The sequence below is a fragment of the Hemiscyllium ocellatum genome, chromosome 21 (assembly GCF_020745735.1).
Source record: "Hemiscyllium ocellatum isolate sHemOce1 chromosome 21, sHemOce1.pat.X.cur, whole genome shotgun sequence".
Classification (NCBI taxonomy): Eukaryota; Metazoa; Chordata; class Chondrichthyes; order Orectolobiformes; family Hemiscylliidae; genus Hemiscyllium; species Hemiscyllium ocellatum.
In genome coordinates this window covers 57,271,013-57,287,867 of record NC_083421.1, presented here as the reverse complement: position 1 = coordinate 57,287,867, position 16,855 = coordinate 57,271,013, and the positions used below count along the sequence as shown (strand labels likewise).

Genomic DNA, 16,855 nt, shown 5'->3' with positions numbered 1-16,855 from the left:
TTGACAGTGTGGTGCTGGAAAAGCACAGCAGATCAGGCAGCATCCGAGGAGCATTGACGTTTCAAGCAAAAGCCCTTCATCAGGATTTTTTGCCTGAAAAGTCGATTTGCCTGCTTCTTGGATGCTGCCTGATCTGCTGTGTTTTACCAGCACCACTCTCTCAACCCTGATCTCCAGCATTTGCAGTGCTCACCTTCGCCCAGAAAATATTTGAACCATCTGGTGGAGATGTTCGTAGAATGCAGTGATGACAATTCTCTCCAATTGAGCAAAAAGAAGTCAAAATCATTAGCTCTGGACGTTAGGTGAAAGTTAATTCATAGCATTGGTCCTCCTGAAGATTCATGGCATGGACTTTCAATTATCTATCAGCTACAGGTAACTAAATGGTTAGCACTGCTGTCTCACAGCACCAGGGACCAGGTTCAATTCCACGTTTGAGTGACTCTGTGTGGAGTTTGCACATTCTCCCCGTGACTGTGGGTTTCCTCCAGTGCTCTGGTTTTCTCCCACAGTCCAAAGATTTGCAAATGATGAGGATTGGCCGTACTGAAATGTGTAGATTACATGATTAGCCATGGGAAATGCAAGATTACAGATAAAGGGTAGGGGGATGCTCTTCCGGGAGGTAGGGGAGGAACAGCATGGATTCTACGGGCCAAATGTAGGGATTCTAGGTGGCAAAGTTGATGAAGAAGAATAGAAAGTTGTATCGAAGACAATGTAAAAGTGCAGTAGCACAAACACAATCATGAAACTCATCTATACACAGTCCTAGGAAAATAGTTTCATGAAGAATATTACCGAATGTAAAGCATTTCATGAATAGTGGTTGTCATGTGTTGCCTCAGTAACAATGTTAGATGTGCTCAGGAAAGATGATACAATCCCACAGGACCAGGTCAAATCAGTTCTTGACCTCAAATGTGCCACTTTCTGCAAGAACTTTCAACACATCTTGTTAAGTAAATGCATGAGTGGACGGAGTACATTTCACTGCTCGCAATCTCTTCTGGAAGTGTTACTCACATCCAGGTTTACAATAGGTACATCATTTCATCACAGTTTTCAGCTCGTCTTAAATTGTTTTCTCCACCTTGCCAATTATATACTCTCCTTTAAGGATTGTGGAATTAAGATTAATCCGTGTAATTCTCTGAGGCTAAAATTGAAAGGAATATGACAAATACTGAATAACATGCCCATGGTTTGTTTTGGATGGACATAGTTTGTGTGTTCTCATATTTCACATCTTCATTTGAATAATAGAATCCCTCGTGTGGAAGCAGGCCATTCAGCCCATCAAGTCCATACCAACCCTCTGAGGAGCATCCCACCCAGACCCATCCCCCCTACTCTATCCCTGTAACCCTGCCTTTCCAATACTAACTCACCTAGTCAGCACATCGCTAGATACTATGGGTAATTTAGCATGGCCAGTTCACCTGACCTGCACATCTTTGGACTATGGGAGGAAACCAGAGCACCGGGAGGAAACCCACACAGACACGGGGAGAATGTGCAAACTCCACACAGACAGTTGCCAGAGGCTGGAATCAAACCAGGGTTTCTAGCGCTGAGAGGCAGTAGTGCTAATCACTGGGTCACCATGCAATTTATATCGTGATGGGATTAACTTACCCTTTCCACATCTTCCACTTTCTATCTATATCTCAGTAAGATCACCATTCTTCAAGTTTATTTCTTCACCTTTTGCTCCCATCTATTCTCCCCCATGTGTATTACCTGATTGACTGTGGTAGTGGATACCATGAGGAAAGCCAGTAATAGCAATGTGGGTCTCAGAGCCAGCACAGTTGGAGATCATTCACTCCCTCTCAATGTACTACAGCCGGTCTAATGATCCATGGTACCGGATTGACCACTGTACAGTTTTTACTAATTGTCACTGTTCTTAGTTAACAAAGGTGCTGTATTACATGATTAGCAATAAACGCAACTTGCATTATAAGTCACATTACACCAGGTTATAATCCAACATGTTTGTTTGAAATCACAAACTTTTGGAATACTGCTCCTTCATCGGGCAACTTCACCTGATAAAGAGCAGCGCACCGAAAGCTTGTGATTTCAAAAACGTGTTAGACTATAACCCGGTGTTGTGAGACTTCTGAATTTGTCTAAGATGCCAAAGCTGGTATCACCACATCACTAAGTCAGGCATAATCACCAGGATTCTTGGGAGCTGCACAGAATACATCTGCCCCTTCCAAAGGCAAGCGTAGAACTGTCAGTCTATATCCAGCAGCTGTGTGCAACATCAACAGATTGAAGAAGCCTCAAGATTTCTCTTTCAGACCCACTTCTGGACACATCGCCTGTCTGATCCTCCCATTCCTTATTTCTTGCAACTCGATGGGATGGGATTAGAAGCAGTGGACTGATGGATGACATTTTCAAAGCTGCTGTTACTGAATGAATGGTATACTTTCATTAAATGAGTTCAGTACAGAAATGTGTTATGGAATAATAAGATTGCCAAAGTAACAGTTTATAAAATAGACACAGGTATCCTATTGAAATATGTCAGAATCGCACTACAGTTTTTAATCTTCTATCCATTTTACTCTCACTTTTAATTTGTTCATCACTACGTTGTGGAACCCATTAATTGATTTTGTTGGGAGCAAAGTCATAGTGAATTCAGTGAAAGGGAATGATCAGGTGCTGTAAAGATTTACAGAAGGGGTCTTCAGTTCCAGCGATCTTCAGAAATTGTAAGGAATGTGACTTTTTAAAATGGCTTTATTCCTTAATTATTTTAAACGTGCAAATATTTTAACATCTTTAATTAGTCAGATTTTTGTAATTATGTATCTTTTCACTTAATTATACGTGATTATTTTAAATGACTCAAATGATGTGTCGGCGATGACTTTTCTAAATGGAGAATCATTGACATGGAATTGAACGAGCCTCGCTACAGCCAGCTGAAGTCTTTCTTCCTCAATCTGCTACTGTCCATTGCCAATGTTCTTCCTTAGTTCATAGACATATCTAGATGGCTTAGCTTGGGCAATTTGTCAGGTTAGCTCACTTGGTAGAACCCTCACTTCTGGGGTCTATGGTTCATAGAGATGTACAGCACAGAAACAGACCCTTCAGTCCAACTCGTCCATGTCGACCAGAAGATGGGATATAAAGAACCAGAACCAAATAAGACAAGTCAGCATGTAGTAACTCTGACCCTGTTACGTAGCTCTCATCCAGATGATGAGTGCAGCAGTAATGCCCTGGGAAATGCCTCAAACACTTCCTCAAGATTGAGTCAACACTCAGACTAAAGAGTTAGTGATGCTGAAACACAAACTTACAGAATCCAGATAGTCCAGACATATCCAGAGGCCATCCCACCCACATCCAACCCCTATATCTGTAACCCTGCATTTCCCATGGCTAACCCACCAAGCCTACACATCCCTGGACAGCAATTTAGCACGGCCAATCCACCTAACCTGCACTTCTTTGGGCTGAGGGGGGAAACCGGAGCACCTGGAGGAAACTCACTCTGACTTGGGGAGAACGTGCAAACTCCACACACACTGTCACCAGAGGCTGGAATCAAACCCAGGTCCCTGGCACTGTGAGGCAAGTGCTAGTCACTGAGCTGTCACGCTGCCTTTTTCAATAAGATCATCCCTCATTCTTCTAAACTGTGAATAAAGGCTCGAAACATTTAGCTGTTCTTAACAAGTCAATCCCTTCACCACAGGAATTAGCCTGGTACATCTCTTTTGAACTGCCTCCAATGCCAGCCCCATCTCTTTTCTTAAATAGAGACCAAAACTGCACACAGCTCTGCATGGATAGCCTCCATAATATTCTGCACTGTTGTGGTGACTGCTTGTGTGAATTTTGCAAATGCTCCCAGTGTCTGCATGGGGTTCCTCCGGGTGCTCCGGTTTCCTCCCACAGTCCAAAAGATGTGCAGGTCAGGTGAATTGGCCACGTTAAATTGCTTATAGCATTAGGTGCATTAGTCAGAGGGAAATGGGTCTGGGTAGGTTACTCTTCGGCGGGTCGGTGTGGACTGGTTGGGCCGAAGGGCCTGTTTCCACACTGTAGGGAATCTAATCTAATCTAATCTAATCATGACTGCTCTATTCTTAAACTCCAACCTCCAAGTAATAAAGGCCAAAATTCCACTTACCTTCTTAAATACTTGCTGAGACAGCGAAGTAAGGGCTTATAGATATCTGAACTTCATGCAAATTCTTTGTTGCCAAAGACTTAGGAAGTTTAGGAATAATAAAAAATATATTTAGCATAATTTGATCACTTGGAGATATGTAAATGACACCAGAACAGCAGTGTTTTTCCAACACATTATTCAGATTGATCTGCAGAATTGAAGACACAAGGTCACATTTTAATTCTTTTGGTAGTAGATTTGAGCAACATTTGAAATGAAACAAAGAGAACATTAAATGGTGACCCAAAATATAACTTTCAGACATGAGAATTTAGAATCAAAAGTTATCATCCAGACTACATTAAATTGTAAAAAAAAAAATTCAACTCCATTGACACATACAAGTAACAAGTTGCCTTTGATAAATACCAATTCAGTTGTTTCTTGATCATTGACACAATGCAGTCACATCAGAAAGAAATTCACATTAGTTTTTCACTGTGGACATCTTATTTCTTCATTGGATGTTGGCTGCCAACATTTATTGCCCATCCCTAATAGCTCAGAGGCCAGTTAAGAGTCAACCACATTGCTGTGGGTCTGGAGTCACATGGAGGCCAGATTTCATTGCCTGAAGGCCATTATGAATCAACTCGAATTTTACAACATGGTTATCGTGTTATACATCACAGAAACAGATCGTTCAGTCCAACCTGTCCATGCCGACCACATTTCCAAACTAAACTAGTCCTGCCTGTCCACGCTTGGCCCATATCCCGTTAAACCTTGCCCTATTCAGGAACTTACCTCGATACCTTTTAAACCTTGTAACTGAACCTGCATCCATCACTTTCTCTGGCAGTTCATTCCACACACGAACCATCAAAAAGTTGCTCTTCAAGTCCTTTTTAAATCTTTCTCCATAAAAATGTTCCCCCTTGTTTTGAACTTCCCCACCCTAGGGAAAAGACCTGCCATTCACCTCAAGATGTTATAAACCTCTATGATGACCCCTCAACCTCCTACAAACAGTGGAAAAAGTACCAGCCTATTTTCATATCCCAAATCCTCCATTCCCAGCAACATCCTGGTAAATCTTTTCTGCACCCTATCTAGTTTAATATCCTTCCTATAATAGTTTAGCACACAGTGCTCCAGAAAAGACCTCACCAATGTCCTGTACAACCTGACCATGACTGCCCAACACCCTTAATCCAATTGAATTCATATTCCACTATCTGTCATGATGGGATTTGAACCCATGCACCCTGAACATTCGCGAGTGTTTTGGATTACTACACTACCAATCATTGTAGTCTATTGTGACTAGTTATAGAGTGCAATATCTAAACAAGGAAAGAATACTGCTATCAATTCATATCAACTGCATACAATGCTTCAAATAGGGCAATAATTCTTTGAAAAGACATCTTTAAAAAGGTGCAGGCTTACTTGGCAAGACCACGTTTAGTGCCCACAATGGTGGTGGGTAGTTTCATGAATGTTACCAGTCTATACTGTGGAGGGCCATCAATAGGATACTCCAGGATTGCAAGCCAGTAGTGAATGATATATACCCATGGTGATTTGACACATAACATGGAGGAACTTGGAGATGCTGATACACAGGTACACCTTTTCAATACTGGTTGAACAAGGATCACACTAAACCTCCCCTATTCAGAAAGCAGTTGAAAACCATAACACATCCAACTGGTTTTTGTTCTGTCTTTTGCACAATCGCAAAATCTTTACTGACAGCACCAAGTCCAATGGACACCGTTTGAAATAAAAGATGTTTTTTTTTCCATAACTATTGGGCGGCACAGTGGCACAGTGGTTAGCACTGCTGCCTCACAGCGCCAGAGACCTGGGTTCAATTCCTGACTCAGGCGACTGTCTATGCGGAGTTTGCACGTTCTCCCCGTGTCTGCGTGGGTCCCCTCCGGGTGGTCCGGTTTCCTCCCACAGTCCAAAGATGTGCGGGTCAGGTGAATTGGCCATGCTAAATTGCCTGTAGTGTTAGGTAAGGGGTAAATGTAGGGGTATGGGTGGGTTGCGCTTCGGCGGGTCGGTGTGGACTTGTTGGGCTGAAGGGCCTGTTTCCACACTGCAAGTAATCTAATCTAATGTATTGGTGTCACTCTGTGGTATGCATATATTTTTAAGATATCTTCTATGGGATGTGGGCACCGCTGGTGAGGCCAGTATTTCTTGCCCATCCCTAACTGCCCTGGGCGGTGGTGGCGAGTTGCCTTGATCCAGTGCATTCCTGGGGTGCAGGAACATCCATACTGCTGTTAGAGAGGGAGTCCCAGGATCCTCACCTCATAGTAATGAAGGAACAATAATCAGGTTGTAATCAAATCTTAATCAGTTTAGCCCTTTGCAGCAACTGGAAGCTGCTCTTTACAAAGGAACCATTTTCTCCCAGAGCTGTGTCTGAACCAAGCTGTCTAGTTAATCATTGCTTTCAAATCAATTCTTACTAAAATTTTACCAAGTTCACCTTTTCAATTGGACTCCTTTCTCATTGTCCAATGCTGAGTCGGCTACTCCATCTGTGCCAAGGGGTTACTCTTCAGGTGAGAACACCAACATTGCAAAAGACAAGATTCAGTTAATTTCTAACATTTTACAAGGTATAAACCAAAGTACAAAATTAGGACAAGACTAAGATGAGTTCAATTTATTAAATCAGTTTATTTAACAAGAAAGGCTACCAGGATCACATCAGTATTATAATAGACTTATTTTTTCTGTGTTTCACATTGTTTAATAAAATGGATTCTTCACCCCCAAATAAATACCGCAATATACTAAAATCATTGCCCCTGCTTCCTTTGAATTAAAGTTATGATATACACCAATGAGGAACAGCTCAAAATGCTGCCAATCTCTTCCCTGTGATGAATTTACAAACTCTTACACAAGTATGCCATATACAGAATTGCTTGCACCTTGCATTGCAAGGCTATACATAGTTTTTGTCTTTATTTCTTTTTTCCTATTTACACAGTATGGCAACTCAGAACAGAACTGCATTCCAGAAAACAAATCACACAAAACACTATGCTTCCGGTGTGTGCATTATCCCGCTCATTGAGATGAAAGAAAGCCTACGACCCCAGTCAGGTGAAAGGGGACTTGCTTCCACCTCTGTGGAGTAGCACAAAATCTGTAAAGTGAGACCACATCAGCTATTCTGGCTGTTGTGTTCCATGAAAATTTTTAAAAATTGGGAAATCAAAACAAATCTGGCAAAATTCACAAAGTGTGGCATTTGGAATTGTGACCAAGGGAAAGCTTATTCAAACACCATTAAACCAGCCGTGTCAAGGGAGTGAATGAAAATCGGTCGCACGGTCACATTTTTCAACTGGGGAATGCATGCTACTTGGGGATCAGCAAAACAGCCTGCAGAAATCATAACTTTTCAAACAAAGTCAGAACTGTCAGACAATTTTCAGGTTGAACCCAAGTAACTCAACGCTGAATGAAATACTTCTGAAAATGTTGGAAGGAGAGAATGTCCAGGGTGGAGGCAAAGACAGAATACGTTAGGACTCGGAAACAAAGGATTGATCACATGACTTGGTAATCTGTAGGCCTTTAATTCACAAAACAGAACAACAGTTGCACGGAAAATCGCAGGCTTATGTGAGAACCATAAAGTGGCAATAATGGGGAATTTAAATTGCTGAAACATTGATTGAAATCATCCACATATAGAAATGACAGGATCTGGAACGTGCAAAACATCCTTAAACACTGATGAAGAGGATAATGACAAAATGTCAATAGCAGTCGGAAGGGTAAGGGATGGGATGAAAATAAATAGGCAGGATTGATTGGAAAGGCTGGCTCTTGCCTAGAATGGATACGTTTTATGCCCAGAAGACTTGTGCCCCAGGTTGCAAATGGGAAGCAAATGGGGAAATAGTGAAAGGGCTTGTCACTATCTCCACAATCCAGCAATACAGGAAACATTAAACTTGCTCAAAATGTGAGCTGTAAGAACAGAAGGAAAACAAAGAGAGGGAATGAGAAAATGCTGGCAAATAAAAGCAAGGAAAATTCCAAAAGTTAGTAACACGAAGAGAAAACTAAGGAAACAGGTGTACTTGTTCAAGACCAAGGAAGTAACGTGTATGCTGAGGTGTGAGACGTGAACAAAGAATGTTTTGCTTTTGTTGTCACAAAGGGTTCACAGCAGACTTCAGAAATAAAAGGAGGAGAAGACTGAAGTAGTACTTCGGATAAACATTGAAAGAGAAAATTAAGGACATTTATCGTGCTGGAAAGTGAATAAATCACCTGCCCGATACAAGATAGATCTCAGATCACTGAGGGACATAATAGTGGAGGCTCTGACAATCCTTACCGGGTAAGGATGTAGAAAACATGGTACATGGAGAATCTGCTCACAAACAAAGCCATTTGAATGTCAAAAGAACTGAAGGATGAAGCCAATCTTTGCAATCTTTACTTTTAAAATAATTTATTTACATCATTATATATTATACATATACACCACCTAATTCACAAGCCAGTTACAGTCCACATCCACAGGGTACATGAACATCCAGTTAGTGGCACCACTTATATACAATGATACACAATTCATGTACAATTAACAGATGCACCATGTTTTCTTGCAGACGGGAAGACTAGGAGGTTTACCTGTATGTAGGTAGGTCAACAGGCACACTTTTACATTCTGATAATGTACAGGTCAACTTCACACCCTCTCAATCAGTCTACATTCAGGGAACCATAACTTCACATTCTGACCACGTACAAGTAAACATAACATTTTCACTTTGACCATGTACAGGTAAACATGACACCTTTACAATCTGTCCACATGCAGGCGTAGCACGCCTTCACATTCTGACCATATACAGGTAAGCTCAATAGCTTCACAATCTGTCCAGTTACAAGCAAAGGTAACCACGGCACATCTTCACAACCTGACCATGCACCAGGTAACCACGGCACATCTTCACAACCTGACCATGCACCAGGTAACCACGGCACATCTTCACAACATGACCATGCACCAGGTAACCACGGCACATCTTCACAACCTGACCATGCACCAGGTAACTATGGCACATCCTCACAACCTGACCATGCACCAGGTAACTATAGCATTTCTTCACAACCTGACCATGCACCAGGTAACTATGGCACATCCTCACAATCTGACCATACGCAGGTAAACTCAACACCTTTGCAACTTGTCCAGGTAAATTTGACACCTTCACATTACTTTCCCCCCCATGTACAGGTAACCACAGCACACTTTAATCTGACGACAAAAAGGTAACCATGGTCCCTCTTCACATTCTGCCCATTTATAGGCAAAGGCATACCTTCACAATCTTCCCACGTCCAGAGAAACTGGCACATATTTATGAATGGGGCTGGAGATAATCAAGTAGCCTGATTTTCCAAATTCCGATACGGGTAGTGACAGCAGATTGTTGAGTGGCTAATGTTAACACACTTGATCAAGGAAGGGTACGAGGACACAGCTAGGAATGACGGGATATGTTTCACTGATGGGTATGGTTTTTGAAACAATAACCAGAGAAAAATGTATTAGGCACTTTGAGATGTTTAAATTAACAAAGGAGAGCAGTAGAAGTCAAAGTAGCTTAACCTCAAATGAGAGTATTACGTCCGAATCTGGGCGGCATATTTTGGGAATAATCTGAAGCTCTGAAAAAGAGGGTGCATCAAGGATTAGAGAATGGATTTAATAATAAAAGATTCATTGGTTGAAGGACTTCACCTTATGAAACAAAGTTACCAGGTGTGTTCAAAATTACAAAAAAAAAAGGTACAGAGGAGATTCTCAACATCGCTTATAGATTTTTTTTGGTGTGAGAAAACATTGGATAGGTCGGGTTTCCTTTCTTTTGAACAAACGAAGAAAGATTTTATCGAAGTGTCTAAAACAGAGATGCCTAAACAGGGACAGTTTGTCTTTTCCCAATGCTTTAAAAAGAACGATAGGCAGGTACCGTGGAATTAAAGTTTTAAATGAGTTGGTGGCAGGATTAGAGGGAAGTCAAGGAGAAATTCTTTCATGTGTAGACTGCAGGCATCCAGAAATTATTGCTTGAAGAGTGGTACAAACACAACTCATCACTGCATTTTAAGAAACACAAGTATGCACTCAAGGTGCTATAACTTAAAAGGGCTACAGACCGAAAAGGAGCGACTACTTAAACTGACCGTACTGAATGGCCCCTCTGTGCTGTAATTATCAAATTACTGTGTAATTCTACAGTTTTGGACTATAAAACCTCTCGCAATCTAAGACACCATTTGCATCACATTGCAGTTTCTGGCACAATTACGAGTCTGCACCGCCTGAAAAGAGTGAGGGGAAATGGCAGGACAGCTTCCTTGAAGGGATCAACTCTTGCTGGGGTAATGTTTCAACAGGTACTGACAGCCCTCACAACCTTTCCCGATTGTCTTATTCTTCACATAAGAGCCCAGGAGAGCGACAACAAAAGTCAACAGGACCTCGGGGCCAAGCCAGTTCCTTCAGTTGACATGGTTGAACATTATATGCACGGCTCTGCCTTTCAACGCTAGGCTACTTTCACAGAGTTCTGTAATTGCATTTCAAAACTCAAACCCTTTTTTAAAAACAGCTGAAATAAACATTTTTGTTTTTTTAACACATGATATATAAAATGTGGGAAGAGTTTCTACAAGTATAAATTATTTTCACAATTCATTTTGGAGCAGAAATGTACTAAGTTGCCATACAGCTTTAAAGCAAGTGAGTAATCTACAAAAGCAGTCAAGTCAAATGGTTACTGATTGGGACAATCCGATCATTGTCATTTGAAAATAATAACCCATATCTTTGGGAAGGGAAAAGGAGATGAATTTATCAGAGTAGGATTTTAAAAATCCATAATATAAATGATTATGTTTGTAAACTGTTTCAAAGCAGCAGTTAAAGGAACTATTTAGAATTATGGTAATTGTTTTGATGAGGCATCATTAGAGGTCATGCTAGATTAACACTGGTACTTGGTACAACCATGGCTTCTCTAGTCTCAAGAGTCCCTTGTGGTGTACCAATGTTGCACATTGACTCACTTAACCGCTGAAAGCCGTAACTAAGTAACTTTTTACAACACTCTCCCATCCCCCAAAGAAATATCGCATTCCCTGTGCTTGACTGGATTAGATCTCTAGACAACCTCAATCTTCATTACCCTATTTTCAGCCAGTCTGTAGAAGAGTGGGACACAGTTGATAAAGGTCAGGGTCGAGCTTGGTAGAGCCTGTGGGTTTTGGATTTCTTCAGTAAGTTCTATGATCTTTTTTGTAGTGTAGTCCTCAGAGGGTAAGCCTGCTTTCGCAACAAATCCTCTGCCGGGAGCGCGAGAATCGGGTGAAGAGCTTGCAGACTCAGCGTCATCCGCCAAAGGGATATCTTCAAGATCTGGGGAGGAGGAAGAACGTAAAAACGTCACTGTTTGAGTTTCTCAGGCTGCAGCTGATGTGCTCTGGCTCAGCGTGAAGCTCAAACTCAGTTTGAGGAACAATGGTTTGACATAACCCATTTCTCAGTTTGAGAAAATCCATCACTTTGTCACTCAATCTGAATCAAAGTGCTACATTCTGTAGAGAAAAAATACATTTCTTTATTCCCGAGACTTCTAATAGACCAAAACTGTGTATGTGAATGAGTTTAGATTGTGTCAACGTTCCCCCCTCCTCACTATTGAGGCAAGAATGTGTGGCTTAAAGCTGTGTATTTTTGCATTTTACCCTAAGTCATCCCTAGCCAAGAGCTTGGGCAGCCCCGAGTGGCTGGAAAAATAAAACTGGAACTGACCAAGGAACAGGTTAGCCACGTGCCTTCTCTCTCCCTCTAAACTAGAGCCAATTCAAAACATGCAAACTGGGGGCATCACATTTTTTGCTTCTCACCACATTAAAGGGCAATGAGGTGGGCCAAATCTATCTTCTAGATTCCATGAGCAAATTGGGGATTCACTGCATCAGACAGCACTTATTTCACACCTTGAACTGTCCTCAAGGAGCTAACGATGAGCTGCCTTCTTCGAGTGGACATTGTTAAAATGGAACTACCATTGGAAAGGATTTATTGGCTGGATGTTTTCACAGTGATCAGCCCAGTGCTTGGGGCAAATACGCATCACTGAACCTGTGAAGGCAGCAGTGCTGATTCTGCTAGAAGCAGAAATACACATTCATCCTCCCAGACAAAACCGACAGTGGCACAGTGTGATTCAGGAAACCCAAAGTAGTGGAGCCAAACGTTGCAGGGAAATTCCAAAACCTCACTATAAAATATTTATTTTTAAGGTCTTAATGTTTTTTTTATTAAGTAAAACACCTGGCAATTTTCCTGCTCCAATATTGTAAATGCTCTTCCTAAGACTTACTGCAATAGACCTTGCCATGTATTTGGTGCAGGTGCCGATACTGCCAGGTTTTTGCCCTTCCAGATCGACACTCCTCCAGCTGTAGAACGCTTTAGGATGTCTCTGCGCTCCCCCAACACCAGTCTCACCTCAAGTGCAGAGCCTGTTTTACCTGCTTTCCCAATAGTGGCTGCCTTGAAATGCTGCATCTGGAGCTCTGTAATTCATGTTAACTTCATCTCTCTCTCTCTCTCTCTGCTCCTTTAATTAGATCTCAATTTGATCTAATGTCGGAGCAGATTTTGGCCAAGCGCACTACCACCTCAGGTGGCTTCGTGTCAAACGCCATGAAGCACTGAGAACATTTTATGTTAAAGGAGCAATATGAATGAGTAGTTGCTGGCTGCACCCTTTCATCAGCTTGCCCAAGTCAGTTGCGTTCAGTTGCCTTGGTTTCAATGTGGGACTAATTGAGGGCATCAGTACACCAGGAAATTTCCAGTAGATCCAGGGAAAACAGTGTGGGATTTTCAACCTGCTACAGGTAGAGGAGCAGCTGAAACTAAAAAGGCATTCCACAGGCTATCAGCTCAGATCAAGCACGTTATTGCTGGGGCATAGCTTGAATCCACTGACACCAGCCACGTGGTTGCTCCCAAAAAAAAAGCTAAGCTGATAAATATACAGTAAAAGAAAGCCCTGGTGCATCACTGGTCAAACAGTGTACCTTGGGTAATGAAAACAAATGTGAGAAGGAGGAGGAGGAGCGACCTTGCTGCAGGGAACCTTTGTTCAAGTGATACAAACCTTCAATGCTCGACACCAGATCTTCTTCCAGTACATCTTGTCGCATTTCAGGTGTTAATGGGATCTTCGACTGTTTGATGAAACGAACATATCTATCATACCACTTCTTTCTCTCAGCTGCCAATTCCAACGAAAGCTCCTGCAATTCTCCTAACTTTTTCTGCAAAGATAATAACGGATCAACTTTAAAACATTATAAACTACTAGACACTCTTTTCTGTTTGCTTTTTGAAAATTCGGACTACAATAAATGCAGTGTCGGAAGGAAAACTGCTCTAAGTGTTTTCTCCACAGCCTGAAGAGTTTGTTTTCTTTATAAATGGAACTATTTTCAATCTAACAGATACAATGCCAACTCATTCTAAGTTTGCTGCAGAGTTAAAACTCAGTATTCAATGTTAAAGCTGGTTTCCATGATTTGGGTTACCTTAACTATCATTTGGGCTAGCTGTGAAAGTTCTGCACAGAAAACTACAGCACCTGAACTTTCTCGCACTCCTTCGAGTTGTCCCGCACCACACCCGAATTGCAATTGCAACTTTGCAATTTTTGAGTCTTCCTGGAAGCCACTGGCTGAATGAACAAAATGGGCAGAACACTAGAAAAGCTGCCCGAAATACTTTCCAACTGATTTATAAAGTCCAAAAGGTCAGTGGGCCATGATCCAATGACAGAGGAACCTCGATTATCCAAACGACACAGGCAGGGAGAATTTTGTTCGGATAATCGAATGCTCGGATAACAAAGTTTAGCCAAGCATCAGGACTTTGCGATCTTGTCCGGATAATCGAGGTTCCTCTGTACATTGTGGTTCTGGTAATTCGTGTCTGTACATTTATTAAATAATGAGCCTGGAGATCCAACTTTCTCCCTCACTGCTCTGGCTCAGTTGAGTTTAAAGCCAATACTGAAACAATTCACTAAACGCTCAAGGGTTCAAGTTATGTGGTGCACAAATAACTGGAGCGATCTTAAACCAGTGACTCTCAACACATTCAGCATCAAGTCTCAGCTACGAGCAACAGCAACTGGAGGCATTAATAACTCAGCAGCAGCTCTGCGTGTACCTAACCCACTGAATCAGAGAATAAACCCTGTCAACAGCTGATCAGCCTGTATCACAGCTGGTGAACCATTTAATGCTGGGGGGAATAGCATGTAGGAAATCATTTTTCGACTCAATCTAAAAGCTGTTTAAATTTCCATGATACGGGTGCAGTGAGGAAGAGTTTTTTCCCCACAGTGAGTAATGTGTGTACGGAATGCAATGCCTGGAAATGTGGTGGAGCCATGTCCGATTCAGACAATTCAAAAGAGCACTGAATGATTATTTGGATACAAATAAGATGCAAGGGTATTGAGTAAAAGGGGGAGATTGGCATTAATAATGCTCATTTAAATGAGTCTGTGCATCCACAACAGGCTGAATTGCCTCTTTATGCACCGTAACACTGCTGTGATTCTGTGAACATACAGCTGGCCAAACATGTAGCAATCAAACAGATGGCACCTTGAGCAATATTGATTTGTCACAACTGACCATGGGGGAGTACAACAACAGGTCAAATACATCAACTTGGAACTACCCTGTTTTGAGTCAAGTATCAATATTAAAGACACCATCTCAGTTATTGAGGACAATTGGAGGGGAGCTGAATTAATGTGACCTCATTGCTGAAACAACTTTCCACAACCATCAGAATTCCACTGATACCAATTCAGAATCTTCACAAAACTGGGCTTAGCAATTCCTTCTGTTTATGATACGAGAGCATATTGCTGGAAGACCTCAGCAGGTGAAGTGGCTCAGGGCTGAAGCAGTTCTCAACCAAGCCTGCTGGATCCCGAAACATTAATTGCTACACCTGTTGAGTTTTCTTTTGAGTAATTTTTACTTTCCAGCACCCACAGCTGTCCGGCTTTCTGGTCTAGTGGTCATGCTGTCCCCACAACAGATTCTGAAGCAGCATGGAGGCGTTTTACAAGATTGCAGCAGGTTTTCAGCACTGAAAGCACCAAACTCACCCTTAACTTCTCCTTATCCTGAGCCAGCTTGCAGATATACTCCTCTTTCGCCATGTGCCTGTGTTTGAGGATCGCTCTCTGCTTTTGATAAAGTGCAATGTATTCACCTAGAGGGCAAAAAGGAAAATGAGAAACAGAAATAATAGTGTTTACAGGAAAGAGTCCTAGAGTCACAGAGATGTACAGCACGGACACAGACCCTTCGGTCCAACTCGTCCATGCCGACCAGAGATCCCAACCCAACCTAGTCCCACTTGTCAGCACTTCCCCTGTATCCTTCCAAACCTTTCCAATTCATTTACTCATCCTGTTATAACTGCAATCCTTTACAGAGTAGAACTTAGATTGTTTGATGAAACGAACACATCTATCGGACCACTTCCTTTCTCAGCTGCAAACAAAAGGGGGATGGAAAGCATAAGTAGAAAATATCTGAAGGACTGTGGGGGTGTGAATGAATCAAAATGGATTGCTCTTTGAGGGCTGACACAGGAATAAAAGACTCAATGCTTTTTCTGTACTATACCTTTTTAATGGTGTCAAAACGACAGCTGTATTATGTGAACTAAAAATCTAAGCCACAGAATGTTTTAAAAGGTTAGTGAACTCTTAACAGGGCTGCAGTTAAGTTCCAGCAGTTGTATTGGATTCACAGCATTGACTCTATTTCTCTCTCCACAGAGGCTGCCCAATCTGCTGAATTTCTTCCGCACCGTGCATTTTGGTTTCAGCGCCTTCCATTATGCCACCACCACCACCTTGGCACATAGCCCAGTGATTTGCCACATGTTAAATATTGTCACTAATCACTTGCAAAATCACCTCTCGACAAGAGGAAAGGAAGAGACACTGACCATTCTTTGTAAAATAGCAAACCTGTCGAATTTATAACTCCCAATCTATTTCTAATTCTGTTCTGTGCAACCTGTTACCAGCATTCAATTAGTACTGGGCTGGAAAGGAACCACGGCACTGAAAACCAGAAAGCCACTCTTTTGGGCTAAATATTGGAGTTTTCATCGACTTGATGCATTTTGGCAAAAGGAACTCGATGTGCCTCCAATGACTTACAGCATTTGCATTCATATGTAAACTTTAGGGATTACGTGTGGCAGACTTTACAATGCAAACTTAGAAACACATTAAAGAGTAAACCCCCTCAATAATGGGAGTCAGTCAGTCTTTTTTTTAATTCACGGGAGGAGGCTAGCACTGACTGGGTCAGCATCCCTAATTGCCCTGGGGGCATTGAGAGCCATAGAGATGTACAGCATGGAAACAGACCCTTCGGTCCAACCAGTCCATGCTGATCAGATATCCCAACCCAATCTCGTCCCACCTGCTCGCAAGTGGCCCATATCCCTCCAAACCCTTCCTATTCATATACCCATCCAAATGCCTCTTAAATGTTGCAATTGTACCAGCCTCCACCACATCCTCT

At 41.9% G+C, this 16,855-nt stretch overlaps 1 protein-coding gene across 3 annotated transcripts in view; it reads right to left on the bottom strand.

The window, feature by feature from the left end:
• Positions 1–8,637: 8,637 nt before the first annotated feature.
• The window catches only part of golga2 (golgin A2), an 81,599-nt gene continuing 73,381 nt past the window's right edge, over positions 8,638–16,855 (bottom strand). For all 3 annotated transcript variants that reach the window (XM_060841528.1, XM_060841529.1, XM_060841530.1), the window contains 3 exons: positions 15,415–15,521; positions 13,390–13,549; positions 8,638–11,633 (listed from right to left, as the gene is read on the bottom strand). In XM_060841528.1, the coding sequence (XP_060697511.1) occupies positions 11,380–11,633; positions 13,390–13,549; positions 15,415–15,521 (521 nt within the window). In that variant the 3' untranslated portion in view covers positions 8,638–11,379. The remainder of the gene's footprint in view (positions 11,634–13,389; positions 13,550–15,414; positions 15,522–16,855) is intronic.